The following is a 15,211-nucleotide window of genomic DNA, read 5'->3' as shown; positions in this document are numbered from 1 at the left end:
TATACCCTTGACTTTTAAAGGCAAAGTCGTATGAGTCAGCAGGAGTCATTTACAGATTCGAATGTCTGCTATCGCCTTCCCTTCCCTTCCCCCTCCCTTTCTCTCACATTTTCTTTATCACTGTTCTTCTCATTTCTCCCACCAACACCTCTATGTAATTTACAAGCAGATAATGGGGGAGTTCATAATGAAGAGGATAGGAAGGTTTGACATAATGATCATAATAATGGCTAATGTTTCCCAATGTATTCTATTTATAGTATTCTTGGTGTGTCAGGTAATACTGTAATGCTAAGGGGTTGTCTGTCAGATGCAGCATTCGTGCTATAAGTATTCATTTCGTAATTGATGAAGACGGATTTTCCAGCACTGTTATGGCCGCCATGTTACTTTGTCTGTGTCATTGCAGAAATGCATTTGCAATACGACTCCAAACCATATGAAAAAACGGAGAAAGCTAACAATAGATTAAGGATCAATCTCAATAGGTAAGCATCCACGGATAACATACACAAACCTGTAGATCCCATAATTATCGACATCAACAGTGATAACAAGGAAGATTCATTCCTTGATAGTGACAAAGACAGTGAATAAAGTTCATGTGATATTCCCAATTGTTTTCATTTCTTTTCAACCTATGATAATACTTAATACATGCGTGAGAGAGAGAGAGAGAGAGAGAGAGAGAGAGAGAGAGAGAGAGAGAGAGAGAGAGAGAGAGAGAGAGAGAGAGAGAGAGAGAGAGAGCAATTTCATAATTCCTTTACCACTCTAAATAGTAGTGTTAATTATATACTGTCATTAATTTTGGTTACCCGATTGTCAAGAAGTAATAATAAAGCAAACATCTCTGTTTTCTTTAAAATGCGACATGTGAACTAAGGCAGACTTGAGAATTCCTCAATAGTTATTGAGTATATATATATAGATATAGCACTGCATAATGTGTGTTGCATTGATGGCTAAAAATATAGGTATAAATATAGTCTATAACTGAAACAAAATATCACTTGTGAAAGTGTTTAAATCAACCAACATATTCATTTTCATTTTTATATAGTACTCATTCAAAATCATTCAAATTCATAGGCAACAGGTTCATTCAAATTATATAAGTGATGAAATCTATTGATAAATACATATCACCAGCATTTTTGGTCTGTTGCCGTCAACGAATAAAAATCGAGCGACTCTTCAATTATGACAGTTTGCAATGCTGCACAATAGATACAAAACTGTGAAAGACATAAGAAAATTGATTTCTTAACTGATTATGAATGATGTAAAAATTGGATACCTTCTTTACAACAAACAAAAAAACTCTCTATGTTAAATGCCTAAAAATAGGGTAATAGGTAACCTTACATTAATGATAAGTAACATAGTTCAAGAGGCATGAAACTCAACTCATTCACTAAACTCAGTACGGTACAAGAATTACATCCTTATTACTGACGTTAGATTAGTAGAAACGAAATTGTAGTGTGATATGAATACAGAAACACACACATACAATGATATATTATGAAAGTAGTTTCCCCAAAATCATACCCATTTTCTATTTTTTCCTTTACAGCAATTCACCTGCTGAGCATTAAGGAAGTAGACAAAGCTCATTGATTTTGGGGAAGTGAGGAGACCTCATTTATATAATTTAAGAATATAAAGGCAGTCCCTGGTTATCGGTGGGGGTTCCGTTCTTGGTGGGCTGCTGATAAGCAAAAACCACCTTCAACCGAAACTTGGTGATTTATGAATGGCACTGATAACCAGTTAATGGCGTCACTGTTAAGTATTTTATGGCGCCATAACTCTATTATCGGCACCTTATTGCGCCGATAACCGAAGCCTGGCCTGTTGTGGCGCCATAAATTGCTGATTTTATGGCGGTGGATAAGTGCCATAAAACTGTATCGCCATTAACCAAGTTCGCCAATAACCGAAGATTACCTGTACAATAACAACAATTAAATGAACACAGATTGTACAAAAACCAACATAATTATTACATTCATGTTTACTTACTGTAATATAATAGGCAGGAAAGGGGTGGGGGGAGGAGATGGGAAGGCCAAGAAAGTGGTTGAGGGAGGGGTTAGGAGGGATAGGGTGAGGGAGGGAGGTAGGGAGGAACGGGATGGGAGTAAAGCATGTTCAAAAGCATAGGTTGGCGATGCTTGGCAACACCTTTTCAGTCAAGAGTAAACCCCGTAACTAACACCATTTGACAATGCACTATATTACCAAAAATTAGGGCGAGGTGTCTTGTACACTGTGTTAAAAGTACCATTTCAATCAAATAATTAGTTTGAAAGATATTTGAGAAAAACGATCACTGGCGGTCCCTGAAATGCACACTAGTGTATACAACCATACCTATTGCATGTGCAATGTTGTGATGATAAATAAATTCAGGGCCATCAAATCCAAAGATGAAAAACTAAACCTGTTACTTGTTACTATTTACAAGATTATCAAATAAAAATATTGTTATGATACAATAAAGTTTTGTACATACTTACCTGGCAGATATATACTTAGCTTTAGACTCCGTAGTTCCCGACAGAAATTCAAATTTCGCGGCACACGCTACAGGTAGGTCAGGTGATCTACCGTCCTGCCGCTGGGTGGCAGAACTAGGAACCATTCCCGTTTTCTAATCAGATTTTCTCTTCCACCTGTCTCCTAAGGGGAGGCTGGGCGGGCCATTTAATTGTATATATCTGCCAGGTAAGTAGAATGTACAAAAGTTTATTGTATCATAACCATATCATTTTTGTACATTCAACTTCCCTGTCAGATATATTCTTAGCTGATTGGCACCCTTGGTGGAGGGTAAGAGACAGCTAACTACTGAAATAAACAGGAAAACAACATATGTTGTAGGCTAAAAATAAAACCTTGGTTCCTACCTGGTTAGGCAGAAGACTTCGTAGCTACTGTCTCAGAGCCTGCTTCGCCTCAAGAGCCTCAGTGAGGTAGTGACCTATGCTGAGAGTTCTTGGGGATCTGTCAATGGGGTCTTATCCACTTACTCGACAGAACCTTGAGGATCTTTGTCAATGGGTGCTATTCCACTTATATGACAAAACCTCTTGCCTCTGGCAATATCAAGGAGCACAACACCAATCCCGACCACCTGATCCTCTAACCCGGGTTAGTACTAAGATTGAAAGAAGTTACCCCAAACATCCTTTCAAATAACCCTAAAAACACAACACCAAAATATTAAAAAATAACTAAACTAATTAAGAATCAGCATCAGCTCCCTGTCCCAGCACCGAATCCGCAGATACGGTAAGTCACTCTTACATCCTTCAGGTAGTGGGATGCAAAAACAGAGTTGCATCTCCAGTACGTGGCAGCCAGAATATCCTTCATAGACATATTTCTATGAAAGGATAAAGAAGTCGCAATGGTTCGCACCTCATGCGCTTTTACTCGAAGCTGTTTGAAGGAGTCATTGCACGCCTCATGTGCTTCTGAGATGACACTTCTCAAAAAGAAAGCCAGGGCGTTCTTTGACATGGGCCTTCTTGGGTCTCTCACCGCACACAAGAGACTCTGTAGGCTACCCTTAAGCTGCTTCTTTCTTTGCAGATAGAACTTAAGGGTCCTGGCCGGGCAAAGAGACCTCTCAATCTCCTTCCCCACCAAGGGGGAGAGTCCCTTAACCTCAAAGCTTCTAGGCCAGGGTTTTGAGGGATTTTCGTTCTTTGCCAGGAATAAGGGCTTAAAAGAACATATTGCAGAGTCTCCTTGAAACCCAACTTTCGAGTCCAGGGCATGCAGTTCACTTGTCCTCTTAGCAGTTGCGAGGGCCAAGAGAAAAATACATTTCCTCGTCAGGTCCCTAAATGAAGCCTGATGGGGAGGCTCGAACTTGTTGGAGGTGAGGAATTTCAGAAAAACGTCCAAATTCCAACTAGGTGGAAGTGAGGACTTCTTCTTGGAGGTCTCGAAAGACCGGATGAGATCATGTAGATCCTTGTCTTCCGCTATCTTTAAGCCCCTGTTTCTAAAGATAGCGGAGAGCATGCTCCGATATCCTATTATCGTGGAGACAGCCAGGCGAAGATTCTTCTCTCAGAAAGAGAAGAAAATCAGCAATGTTGGTCACAGAGGTATTGGAAGAGGACAGCTTCTTCGACCTGCACCATCGCCGAAAGACTTCCCACTTCGATTGGTACACCCGTAAGGTTGAAGACCTGCGGGCTCTGGCGATTGCGCTAGCAGCCTTTCGCGAAAAGCCTCTCGCTCTGACAAGTCTTTCGATAGTCGAAAGGCAGTCAGGGAGAGAGCGGGGAGGTTTTTGTGAAACCTCTCGAAGTGGGGTTGTCTGAGCAGATCTCTCCTTAGTGGAAGAGATCTGGGGAAGTCCACCGTCCATTCCAGTACCTCTGTGAACCAATCTTGAGTGGGCCAAAAGGGAGCAATCAGAGTTAGTCTCATTCCCATCAAGGCCACGAATTTTCTTATCACTTCCCCCACCAGTTTGAATGGGGGAAAGGCGTAAGCATCTATGCCCGACCAGCTTAGAAGGAGGGCATCGACTGCTATGGCTCTTGGATCTTCTATCGAAGAGCAAAAGTTGTCTAGTCTTTTGTTGAGGAAAGTGGCGAATAGGTCTACTTGTGGTCTGCCCCACAGGGCCCAAAGTCTTCGGCACACTTCAAGATGGAGGGTCCACTCTGTCGGAAGGACCTGGTTCCTCCTGCTCAACAAGTCCGCCCTCACATTCTTCTCTCCCTGTATGAATCTGGTAAGGAGTGTGATCCCTCGTTCCTCCGTCCAGATAAGAAGAGCCCTTGTTATTTCGTAAAGGGTGAAGGAGTGAGTTCCTCCTTGCTTGCAAATGTAAGCCAGAGCCGTGGTGTTGTCCGAATTGACTTGGACCACCATGCCTCTGACTTCTGATTCTAAGAACTTGAGGGCTAGATGAACAGCCGAAAGTTCCTTTGCATTGATGTGCCAGGACACCTGTTCCCCTTTCCAGGTGCCTGACACTTCTTTCGCCCCTAGTGTTGCTCCCCAGCCTGACTCCAACGCGTCTGAGAACAACACTAGGTGCGGGCTCGGTTTCAAAAGGGATAGGCCTTTGTTCCTTTTGAGAGGAGCCAGCCACCAAGATAGGTGTTCTTTTACCTCTTGAAGGATCGGGAAGGAGTCTGACAGGTCTCCTGACTTCCGATTCCACATGTCCTGGAAGTAAAATTGAAGAGGTCTCAAGGAGCCTCCCTAGGGGAAAGAACTGTTCCAGCGAGGAAAGGGTCCTCAGCAGACTCAGCCATTCCCTCGCGGAGCTTTGTTCTTTCCCTAAGAAGACTGAAACTTTCTCTAAGCCTCGATCGAGTCTTTCCCGGGACAGAAAAACTCGAAAACCCCGAGAATCCATCTGAATCCCCAGATAGACAAGGTTCTGGCTGGCGATCATCTGGGACTTCTCGAGGTTTACAAGCAGTCCAAGTGATCGTGTCAAGTTCAGTGTATTGGACAGGTCCTCCAGACACTGCCGTTCCGACTTGGCTCTGATCAGCCAGTCGTCTAGGTATAAAGAGATCCTCACCCCCTTCAAATGCAGCCATCGGGCTACGTTTTTCATCAAACCCGTGAAAACTTGCAGGGCTGTTGACAGACCGAAGCACAAAGCCCTGAACTGGAATATCCTCCCCTGGATCATAAATCGGAGATACTTCCTTGATGCCGGATGCAGAGGAACATGAAAGTATGCATCCTGAAGGTCCAGGGAGACCATCCAATCTCCTGGACGTAGAGCCGCAAGAACCGAGGAAGTCGTCTCCATAGAGAACTTCCTTTTTTCTACAAACTGATTCAATGCGCTCATGGCCAGAACAGGTCTCCACCCCCCTGAGGATTTCGGTACGAGGAACAGGCGATTGTAGAAGCCTTGGGAGTGGGGATCCTGTACTACTTCGATGGCCTCCTTCTCCAACATCTGATCCACTAATAGTAGTTGTGTTCTTCGCAGAACAGGGTCTCTGTACTTCGCTGAAAGCTCCCTCGGAGTAGAGGTCAAGGGCGGTCTTTCTTTGAAGGGGATGAGGTATCCCTTGCTTAGAATCGAGAAGGACCAGTTGTCCGCCCCTCTCAGAGCCCAGGCTTCTGAGAATTGTAGAAGTCTGGCACCCACTGGCGTCTGGAGGACTTGACTGTTACTTTCCTTTCTTGAAGGGCCTGAAAGAGGACCTCCCTCTCTTTTCAGGTCCTTTCCTTCTTGCGGAGGATCGAGAAGAAGGACCTCCTCGAAAGGGCACTTGTGGAGGACGACTCTCTTTCCTTACGGAAGGGGCAGCAGGTCTAGCTTTTCTAGCGGGCTGGACCAAAAGATCTTGCGTTGCTTTCTCAGTTAGTGAGTGAGAGATGTCCCTCACTAACTGAGATGGAAACAGCTGGCTAGAAAGAGGTGCGTAGAGTAACGACGCCCTCTGAGCTGGCGAAACTGATTTAGTGAGAAAAGAGCTAAACACAGCTCTTTTCTTGAGTACCCCTGCACCGAAGAGGGAGGCTAACTCGCCTGACCCGTCTCAGACAGCTATGTCCATACAGGACAGAACGCTGTGGAGCACTTCGGAACTAAGAAAGTCTGGGTCCAGGGTTTTCTTGGCCAACACCCCAAGGGACCAGTCCAAAAAGTTGAAGACTTCCAGGACGTGGAAGAGTCCCTTGAGGAGATGGTCCATCTCGGACATATGCCATGTGGTCTTTGCAGTGGGCAGAGCATGTCTCCTAGACGAATCTACTAGAGTGGAGAAATCTGCTTCGGCAGAAGAAGGAAGAGCCAGTCCCATGGGTTCTCCCGTTTCATACCAGATACCCCTTCTCCCTGAGAGCTTGGAGGGAGGACAGGAAAAGACAGTCTTCCCTGCCTCCTCCTTGGAGCTAAACCAAGTCCCTACTGACTGGAGGGATTTTCTCATAGAAATGGTAGGGTGCATTTTCAGGTAGGAGCTCTTAGCAATCCTCGTACTCGAGAACAAAGATCGAGGCAATGGTGGGGCGGCTGGACTGAGGGAGTCTCCGAACTCCTGCACTAGCAAAGCCGCCAAGGTTTTATAGTCCGATAAAGCCGCTACTTTCGGAGAATCCTCCTCCGAAATCTCATCTAGGTCTTGCAGATCCTTCCTGCCAATAGAAGAGCGGTCACAAGAAGGCGAGCGCCTACGAGGCGAGGCGCGCCTGACTGGAGACGCAGGTTTGCGCTCGTGAGGAGAGGGACTTCTGTCCGAAGAAGAGCGGTCGAAAGACGGCGATCTTCGGTCTGGCGTCGCGCGCCTGGAAGGTCCTTCCAGGCTGGGTGGCGCCTCGTGCTTGGAAGAAGCAGTGCTGCTGGGAAGCCCATCGCGCCTAACTGGCGCCTTGCGTCCGACCGGGACATCGAGGAAGGAAGCGCTTGCTTGAAGTCTCTCGCTTGGTTGGTGGCCTGCCGTCGCGCCTGGCTGGCGCTTCGCGGCTGGAAGGGGGCTCGCGCCTGGTTGGCGGCTCACGCCTGGCTGGCGGCTCGCGCCTGGTTGACGGCTCTTGTGCAGTTGGCAACTCGCGCCTGGCTGGAGACTAGTGCCTGGCTGGCGCTTTGCGGCTGGAAAGCGGCTCGCGCCTGGCTGGCGACTCGCGCCTGACTGGAGACTGGCGCTTGGCTGGCGACTCGCGCCTAGCTAGCGCCTCGCGCCTGGAAAGAACCTCACATTTGGCTGTCGCCTTGCGGCTGGGTGGCGCTTCATGGTTGGAAGGAGCCGAGAGCTCGGTCGCTACGCGTTCCCGAGCCTCGCACTTACGGGGAGACGAGCGCGAAGCGGGAGGATCGTAAGACCCCCGCTGAGAGCATCGAACCGGGGAGAGGAGCCTGGAGCTTGTCAAGTCCAGGGGACGTGAGGATCTCTTTACAGGGAGGGAAATGTCCTTCCTGCGAGGAGGATCCTTCGCAAGGACTCCCACCAGCGACGAAATCTGCTCCTGCAGATTAAGGAGAATCCTCTTAGTAGAATCCTCCTGATCCGTGTCTGACGGAGGAGAAGGAGGTCTGGAAGACAAAGGAGACGCCAAATAAGGCGCTGGGCTAAACAGGGCTCTCCTGGCTCTCTTTCTGTCTACAGGAGAATTCTCAGGGAAGCGCTCGGGGCGGGGGCTACGAATCCAAAGTCGGGTAAGCCTTTTCCAACTCCTCCTTCAAATAAGGGCGTAGGACTGGCTCAGGCCGAAGAAACATATCCTAGCTCTAGGCCATACCGGCCGTCATCCTGGGCGAAGCAAAATCTCCTGGAAGAATAAGAAGAAAGGAAGCAAGCCTTTCTGTTAAGGAATGCCTTTGGCAACGGTCAAGTGGTCCCTGGCAGTTTGGGGGCGTGGTCGGAGCGATTGCTACAGATCCTAAGCCGGGAAGGGATTGGAACGCCTGAACCGGTGGGGCGGATTCCCTCCCACAACCTCCGTTAAGGTTTCTTTAACATTCATTCCTACCTCTGGGGCCTGGGGTTTTTTGGATTTGGAAGAGGTCTAGGACCCTGGGATCGTTGCCACTACACTGCCACTTGCGCCTTAAACCTTCGCTTTTGACATTCCTCCTCCTCTGGTGGCCCTGGGACGTTTGGAAGAGGTCTAGGCCCCCTGTAGCATTTGCACTGCACTGCATCTTCGCGTTACCTTCTATTGCTCGCATTTGGAGCTCCATCTTTTTGAGGGAGCCTTCATATTCCCGCCAACTACCACAGACGAATCCCGCAGGTTCGGGAAAGGTGAATGGAAGGGAGCTGGATACAGTAGGGGAGGATGACAAACAACTACTTTCAATGGATAGGGAACTATTGAATCCCTAAATGGCTCGTTAGAACCGTACCGATACCTACTAGCGCTTCGATAAGAATCCTTTCTTAAGCCATCCTTTTCCTTTTTAAACTTGCCTCAAGTAGGAGGTTAAGAGCCCTTCCATTCATTCCTCAACTCAGTTTCCCCTCACGCTCCTTACAAAGGAACTTTAGTAAAGGAACATTCATACTCCCTACACTGCTTACATCACTGGTTGAGGATCTACCAGAACCCTTCGGTTCGGTCTTCCACATTACCAACCCCTCATTCACAAACCACTCTAATTAACATAATTAGAGTCAGACATCCTGAGAAAAAATACCAAAGCAAAATCCAAATAAACAAGTCCACAAACAGCGTATGCCAAACCAAAGATCCAATACGTTCACCAAAAAAGACCAGTCAAGATGATCAAAAGGGCGAACGAAAATAAAGAAGCTAAGAAAATCAGGTCAATAGGAACCAACAAAAGATGTTTGTCCGGAACCCGGCGACAGAGAAAATCTGATTATAAAAACGGGAATGGGTTCCTAGTTCCCTGCCACCCTCGCGGCCTGGGCGGTATATCACCTGACCTACCTGTAGCCTCGTATCGTGTTGCCGCTAAATTTTGAATTTTCTGTCGGGAACGACGGGAGTCTAAATCTAAGTATATATCTGACAGGGAAGTTGAATGTACAAAAACATCAAATCGTAGTTACAGGCACAACTCAGGAGATTAAGAAAATTAGACCTTAAGCCTTGAACTTTTGAATACAATTTTCTTACTATAATGAGTAACAGGCCCAGGGTTCAGCTCAAAGGCATTAAAATTAACAACAAAATCAGTAACAGGACTATAAAAATAAGGACTCATAACAAAGTTAGTAACCATTATATACGTCCAACCAAGAACCAATAAAACAATACCATCAACAACAACCAGTTATTTTCAATTTTACAAAAATTGCTGAAGTATGGTATATAAATGGACCACCATATGGTTAAAAAAAAGGGGGGGGTGAAAGAAGGAGGGGCCAGCAAACTTTGTAAAGCAAATAAGAAATTTGCCAGGTTTGCTATAACAACTGGGGGAGGACAGTCAGGATGGATATATAAATAATAAAATGCCCAGAAAGAAAAGATTAGGTATAGTTGAAAGCACTTTCCTGATAATCCACAAAGCAACTTTTGCTTTCTCATGAGCATGTCATACTCACTTTTCAATGAAACAGGAAAGTGGAAAAAAAGGAGGATAAATGCCTGATTTGCACACTCAGACAATAGCGCTATAAACCCTATGGAATATAAAACACAGTTGTGAATATATTCAACGAGCGCAACTAACTAATGGCAATGGTAACCGCGGGCTGCCTGTATGCATACACACATACCCTATGCATACTATTGTGTTTATCTGTTGGGTTATAAAAAAAATTAGTAAACAGTAAAAATAAAGATGAGAATAACATAAAATACAAATAAAATAAAGGGAAAGTATGTGTTATATGCTTCATGTAATGGATACCACAGTTGTTGTTCCTCTCTCTTGGCATACACTATCTTTTTTTTGTGCTTTATGTATTTTTACAAGTTACATTACAGAAGTGTCTATATCATAAATAAAAAATGGAAAAATACACATGTAAAAACATAAAACAAAACAACTTCTAGCATGTTAGATGTTTACTTAGCTCTCTTCACCCATCCAACACTACATCATCACCCACTCCACACCAAATAAACTGTTCCTCAGCTCCACCCACCTGCCAAAACAACCCATTCTCTGAGTTCTTATGCAAAGCATTACTGCCCATCCCCTCCCATGGCACCCAACTACTATCTGACTCACACACACACACACATGCAATTTCCCCCCTTTGGAAACTTCTCCAGGCCTCTCCAACCTCCAAAATCCATTCTCAGTCTGTTTATAGTGACCAGTGTTCCCAACATTTTCCTGGGGCCAACCACCAGAGAGTGATTTTTTCAAGTATTCTGAAATTTAAATTTACTGTATCGTATATCTTTGGGGCCTTCGTCCCTGGTCCTCATGTCAGATAATATTGAGCTCTGGATAATGGCAACCCATATAATAGAGGGATTATTGTACACAGAGATTAATGTTTATTTTGCACACAGGCCTTCTCTGAGAGTGATCTCCAAATGCTAGATTACTTCTCTCAACCGGAGAGATGGAAGCGAAGATGAAAAACACAATATTCATGTTTCATTAGACATCCACACAACTGTAAGCAAAAAATCAAGAGAAAGAAGCCACTACAACAATGAAACTGAGAATAAGAAATTACCATATTTAGAATACTTAAACATTAGTCACACTAATCTCTATCAAATAAAAGCCCCAGAACAGCTACCTTTACTATATTTGTCAGAATATTATCCAGTTGATCATTGTCTGTGAAACTGATACTTTTTGGTTTAGGATGAGCATCAGGGCTGTTTATCACTGTAGGAAAACACTGGTGTACTACAGTCTCCCCATCAAATAATACTTCTTTGGCTTCTGTAATGAAAAAAAAAAACATCACAAACATTAGTACTAGAGAATTTGAAAATTCACTGAAAAACATCTTATTAAAAGACTATAAAACATCTAAACCAAGAAATTTTGTTTCATAAACATTCTTCCTATCTATGTATAACTGGATTCAAAATGGCACAAAAGAACAGAAGTCATTGCTCACGATGTGAAGCTCAGACTTTATCGGAAACCATGTATATCAAGATTACCCAGATTCACTAAGTGTTGCAGAAACGTGCATAAATGGCCTCCAGTGTGGAAGTTTTCATGCACAAGATGATAAGGTGCAGAAGTGGCATCTTCATTTTATTATCAGTCACATCAAGCGTGGCAAAAATTTCCAATTACTTTTTAGGGGTTTATTGTGGTCAAATATATTACTATTTACTTACACTATCACATGATTCACTGACCTATATTCTGGGCCATTTGCATATTTATATACTGTACATATATGTTCATATAATAAAGACTGTATAACGGTACCATCAAAGAATGGATTATTTACACACAATTTATAAAGCAGCAGAAGTTCGATTGGGGCAATGTCTTAATGATACATATGCAGACCATAACAGAGCGACAGCTTATCGTTTCCATCTAACTAAGGTCATTTTTATCTATTTAAAATTGTCTTAATAAATGTAAAAAGTGACTGTGATCAACCTGATAAGGGAAGTTCTTTGCAAAGGTCCAAAGCACATTTAATGTTTAGATCCGGCATAATAGTCCTCATACCAGTTTATGCTTTAGCACGTCAAGAAACCCATGTAATCATACATATTTAGGCTTTCTGGTTAACATGATATTGTTATGATACAATAAAGTTTTGTACATACTTACCTGCAGATTTTTATACTAAGCTAACGACTCCGTCGTCCTGACAGAAATTCAAATTTCGCGGCACACGCTACAGGTAGGTCAGGTGATCTACTGCCCTGCCGCTGGTGGCAGGAATAGAACCATTCCCGTTTTCCCAACCAGATTTTCTCTTACTCCTGTCTCCTGAGGGGAGGCTGGGTGGGCCATTTAATCGTATATATCTGCCAGGTAAGTATGTACAAAACTTTATTGTATCATAACAATATCATTTTTGTACATTCAAATTCCCTGTCAGATATATACTTAGCTGATTAGCACCTTCGGTGGTGGGAAAGAGACAGCTACTGACTGAAAAGACAGGTAAACAACATACGTTGTAGGTAATATATAAAAAAAACCTTGGTTCCTACCTGTTTAGACGGAAGACTTCATAGCTATTGCTTAGGAGTCTGCTTCGCCTCAAGAGCCTCAGCGAGGATGTGACCTATGGCTAAGAGTTCTTGTGGGTCTGTCGATGGGGTCTTATCCACTTACTCGACAGAGCCTGATGGCATTTGTCAATGGGGGCTCACCCACTTACATGACAACACATCTTGCCTAATGGCAAAATCAAGGAGCACAACACCGATCCCGATCACCTGATCCTAAAACACCCGGTTAGTACTGAGATTGAAAGGAGTTATCCCCAACATCCATTCAAACGACCATAAAAACTCGAAACCGCAACATTACACGAACACGAAACATTTATAATACAAAAAGATTTGTACACCCTCACCTGCCAGACACACACCCAGTCCCTTTCTGACAAAGGCGACGGCCGCCTGTGCGACATCTTGCGCCCTTGCCAGGAGAAGACCAAGTCCACATCTGACAGGTAAGTTGATTGTACAAACTAAATTAATTTAGGATCAGTATTTGCTCCATGTATTCGCCGAAATATACGGACCAAGAGAGAAGCATCTCTCGTAAGTAACTCTGACATCTTTCAAGTAGTGAGATGCAAAGACGGAATTGCATCTCCAAAATGTAGCAGCTAAAATGTCTTTCATAGACATATTTTTATTGAAAGCTAGCGAAGTAGCAACTGCTCGCACCTCATGCGCTTTCACTTTTAGTTGCTTAAGGGAGTCATCTCGGCACTTATCGTGAGCTTCCGAGAGCACGCTTCTCACAAAGAAGGCCAGGGCGTTCTTTGACATGGGTCTTTTCGGGTTCCTCACCGCACACCAAAGACTCTGACAGCAACCCTTCAGTTGATTCTTCCTTAGAAGATAAAACTTTAGTGCTCTGACTGGACAAAGAGACCTTTCTATCTCTTTCCCCACCAGGGAAGAAAGTCCCTTGACTTCAAAGCTTCTGGGCCAGGGGTTCGAAGGGTCCTCGTTCTTCGCCAGAAACAAAGGTTGGAAAGAACATATTGCCGAGTCTCCTCTAAACCCTACGCGAGAATCTAACGCGTGGATTTCACTAATCCTCTTGGCAGTTGTGAGAGCTACTAGGAAAATGCATTTTCTCGTGAGATCTCTAAACGAGGCTTGATGTAGAGGTTCAAACTTATCCGAAGTAAGATACTTGAGGACCACGTCGAGATTCCAACTAGGAGTGCGAGAGGGTCTAGTTTTAATCGTTTCGAATGACCTTATGAGGTCATGAAGATCTTTATCCTCCGCTATATTCAGGCCCCTATTCCTGAATACAGCGGAGAGCATACTTCTGTATCCTTTGATGGTGGATACAGCTAAATGTAACTCTTCTCTCAGGAAGAGAAGAAAATCAGCAATGACGGTCACAGAGGTATTGGAGGGGGACAGCTTCTTCGCCTTACACCATCTACGGAAGACTTCAAACTTCGATTGATAAACCCGCAAGGTTGAAGACCTGCGGGCTCTGGCGATTGCGCTGGCAGCCTTTCGCAAAAAGCCTCTCACTCTGACAAGTCTTTCGATAGTCGAAAGGCAGTCAGGGAGAGAGCGGGGAGGTTTTGATGAAACCTCTCGAAGTGGGGTTGTGCCTGAGCAGATCCATCCTTTCGGGTAAGAGATCTGGGAAGTCCACCATCCATTCCAGTACCTCTGTGAACCAGTCTCGAGCGGGCCAAAAGGGGGCGATGAGAGTCATTCTCGTCCCTTCCGAGGCCACAAACTTCCTTAACACTTCCCCCAGAAGCTTGAATGGGGGAAAGGCGTACGCGTCTATGCCCGACCAGTCTAGGAGAAGGGCATCGACTGCTATGGCCCTCGGATCCTCGACTAACGAGCAGAAATTGTCCATTCTTCTGGAGAGGAACGTGGCGAACAGATCTATTTGAGGTTTCCCCCATAGGGACCAGGAGCTTCTGCAAACTTCGGAGTGTAGGGTCCACTCTGTTGGAAGGACCTGGTTCTTCCTGCTCAATCGGTCCGCTCTTACGTTCTTTACTCCTTGAACGAACCGTTGTAAGGAGGGTGATGCCAACGTTCGTCTGCCCAAATCAATAGAGCTCTTGCCAATTTGTAGAGGGAGAAAGAGTGACTTCCTCGCTGCTTGCGAATGTAAGCCAGAGCTGTGGTGTTGTCCGAGTTCACTTGAACCATCACGCCTCTAACCTCGGCTTCGAATGACTTCAGGGCTAGATGTATGGCCAGAAGTTCCTTCGCGTTTATGTGCCAGGCCACCTGTTCCTTTGTCCAGGTGCCTGACACTTCTTTCTTCCCCAGTGTTGCTCCCCAGCCTGTCTCCGAGGCGTCGGAGAACAACACTAGGCATGGGCTCTGAAGTGAAAGGGACAATCCCTCGTTTCTTTTGAGAGGAGCTAACCACCAAGTCAAGTGGATCTTGATTTCTGGGAGAATTGGAAAGGAGTCCAAAAGATCTCCTTTCTCCCGATCCCACATCTTCTGCAGATAAAACTGTAGGGGCCTGAGGTTGAGCCTCCCCAGGGAAAAGAACTGTTCTAGCGAGGAAGGGTACCCAGAAGACTGAGCCATTCCCTCGCTGAGCTCTGCTCTCTCCCTAAGAAGGCTGATACTTTTTCCGAGGCTCGTACAATTCTCTCTTGCG

The 15,211-nt window shown here is 45.0% G+C and overlaps 1 protein-coding gene across 1 annotated transcript in view; it reads right to left on the bottom strand.

Annotated features, from left to right (window-relative positions):
* LOC135217537 (serine/threonine-protein kinase atr-like) overlaps positions 1-15,211 on the bottom strand; it is a 796,062-nt gene that overhangs the window by 688,672 nt on the left and 92,179 nt on the right. Inside the window, 1 exon segment of the mRNA XM_064253504.1 lies at positions 11,181-11,329. Coding sequence (XP_064109574.1) covers positions 11,181-11,329 — 149 coding nt within the window.

Source organism: Macrobrachium nipponense, chromosome 7, assembly GCF_015104395.2.
Source record: "Macrobrachium nipponense isolate FS-2020 chromosome 7, ASM1510439v2, whole genome shotgun sequence".
NCBI lineage: Eukaryota > Metazoa > Arthropoda > Malacostraca > Decapoda > Palaemonidae > Macrobrachium > Macrobrachium nipponense.
This window is presented reverse-complemented; position numbering and strand designations above follow the sequence as displayed.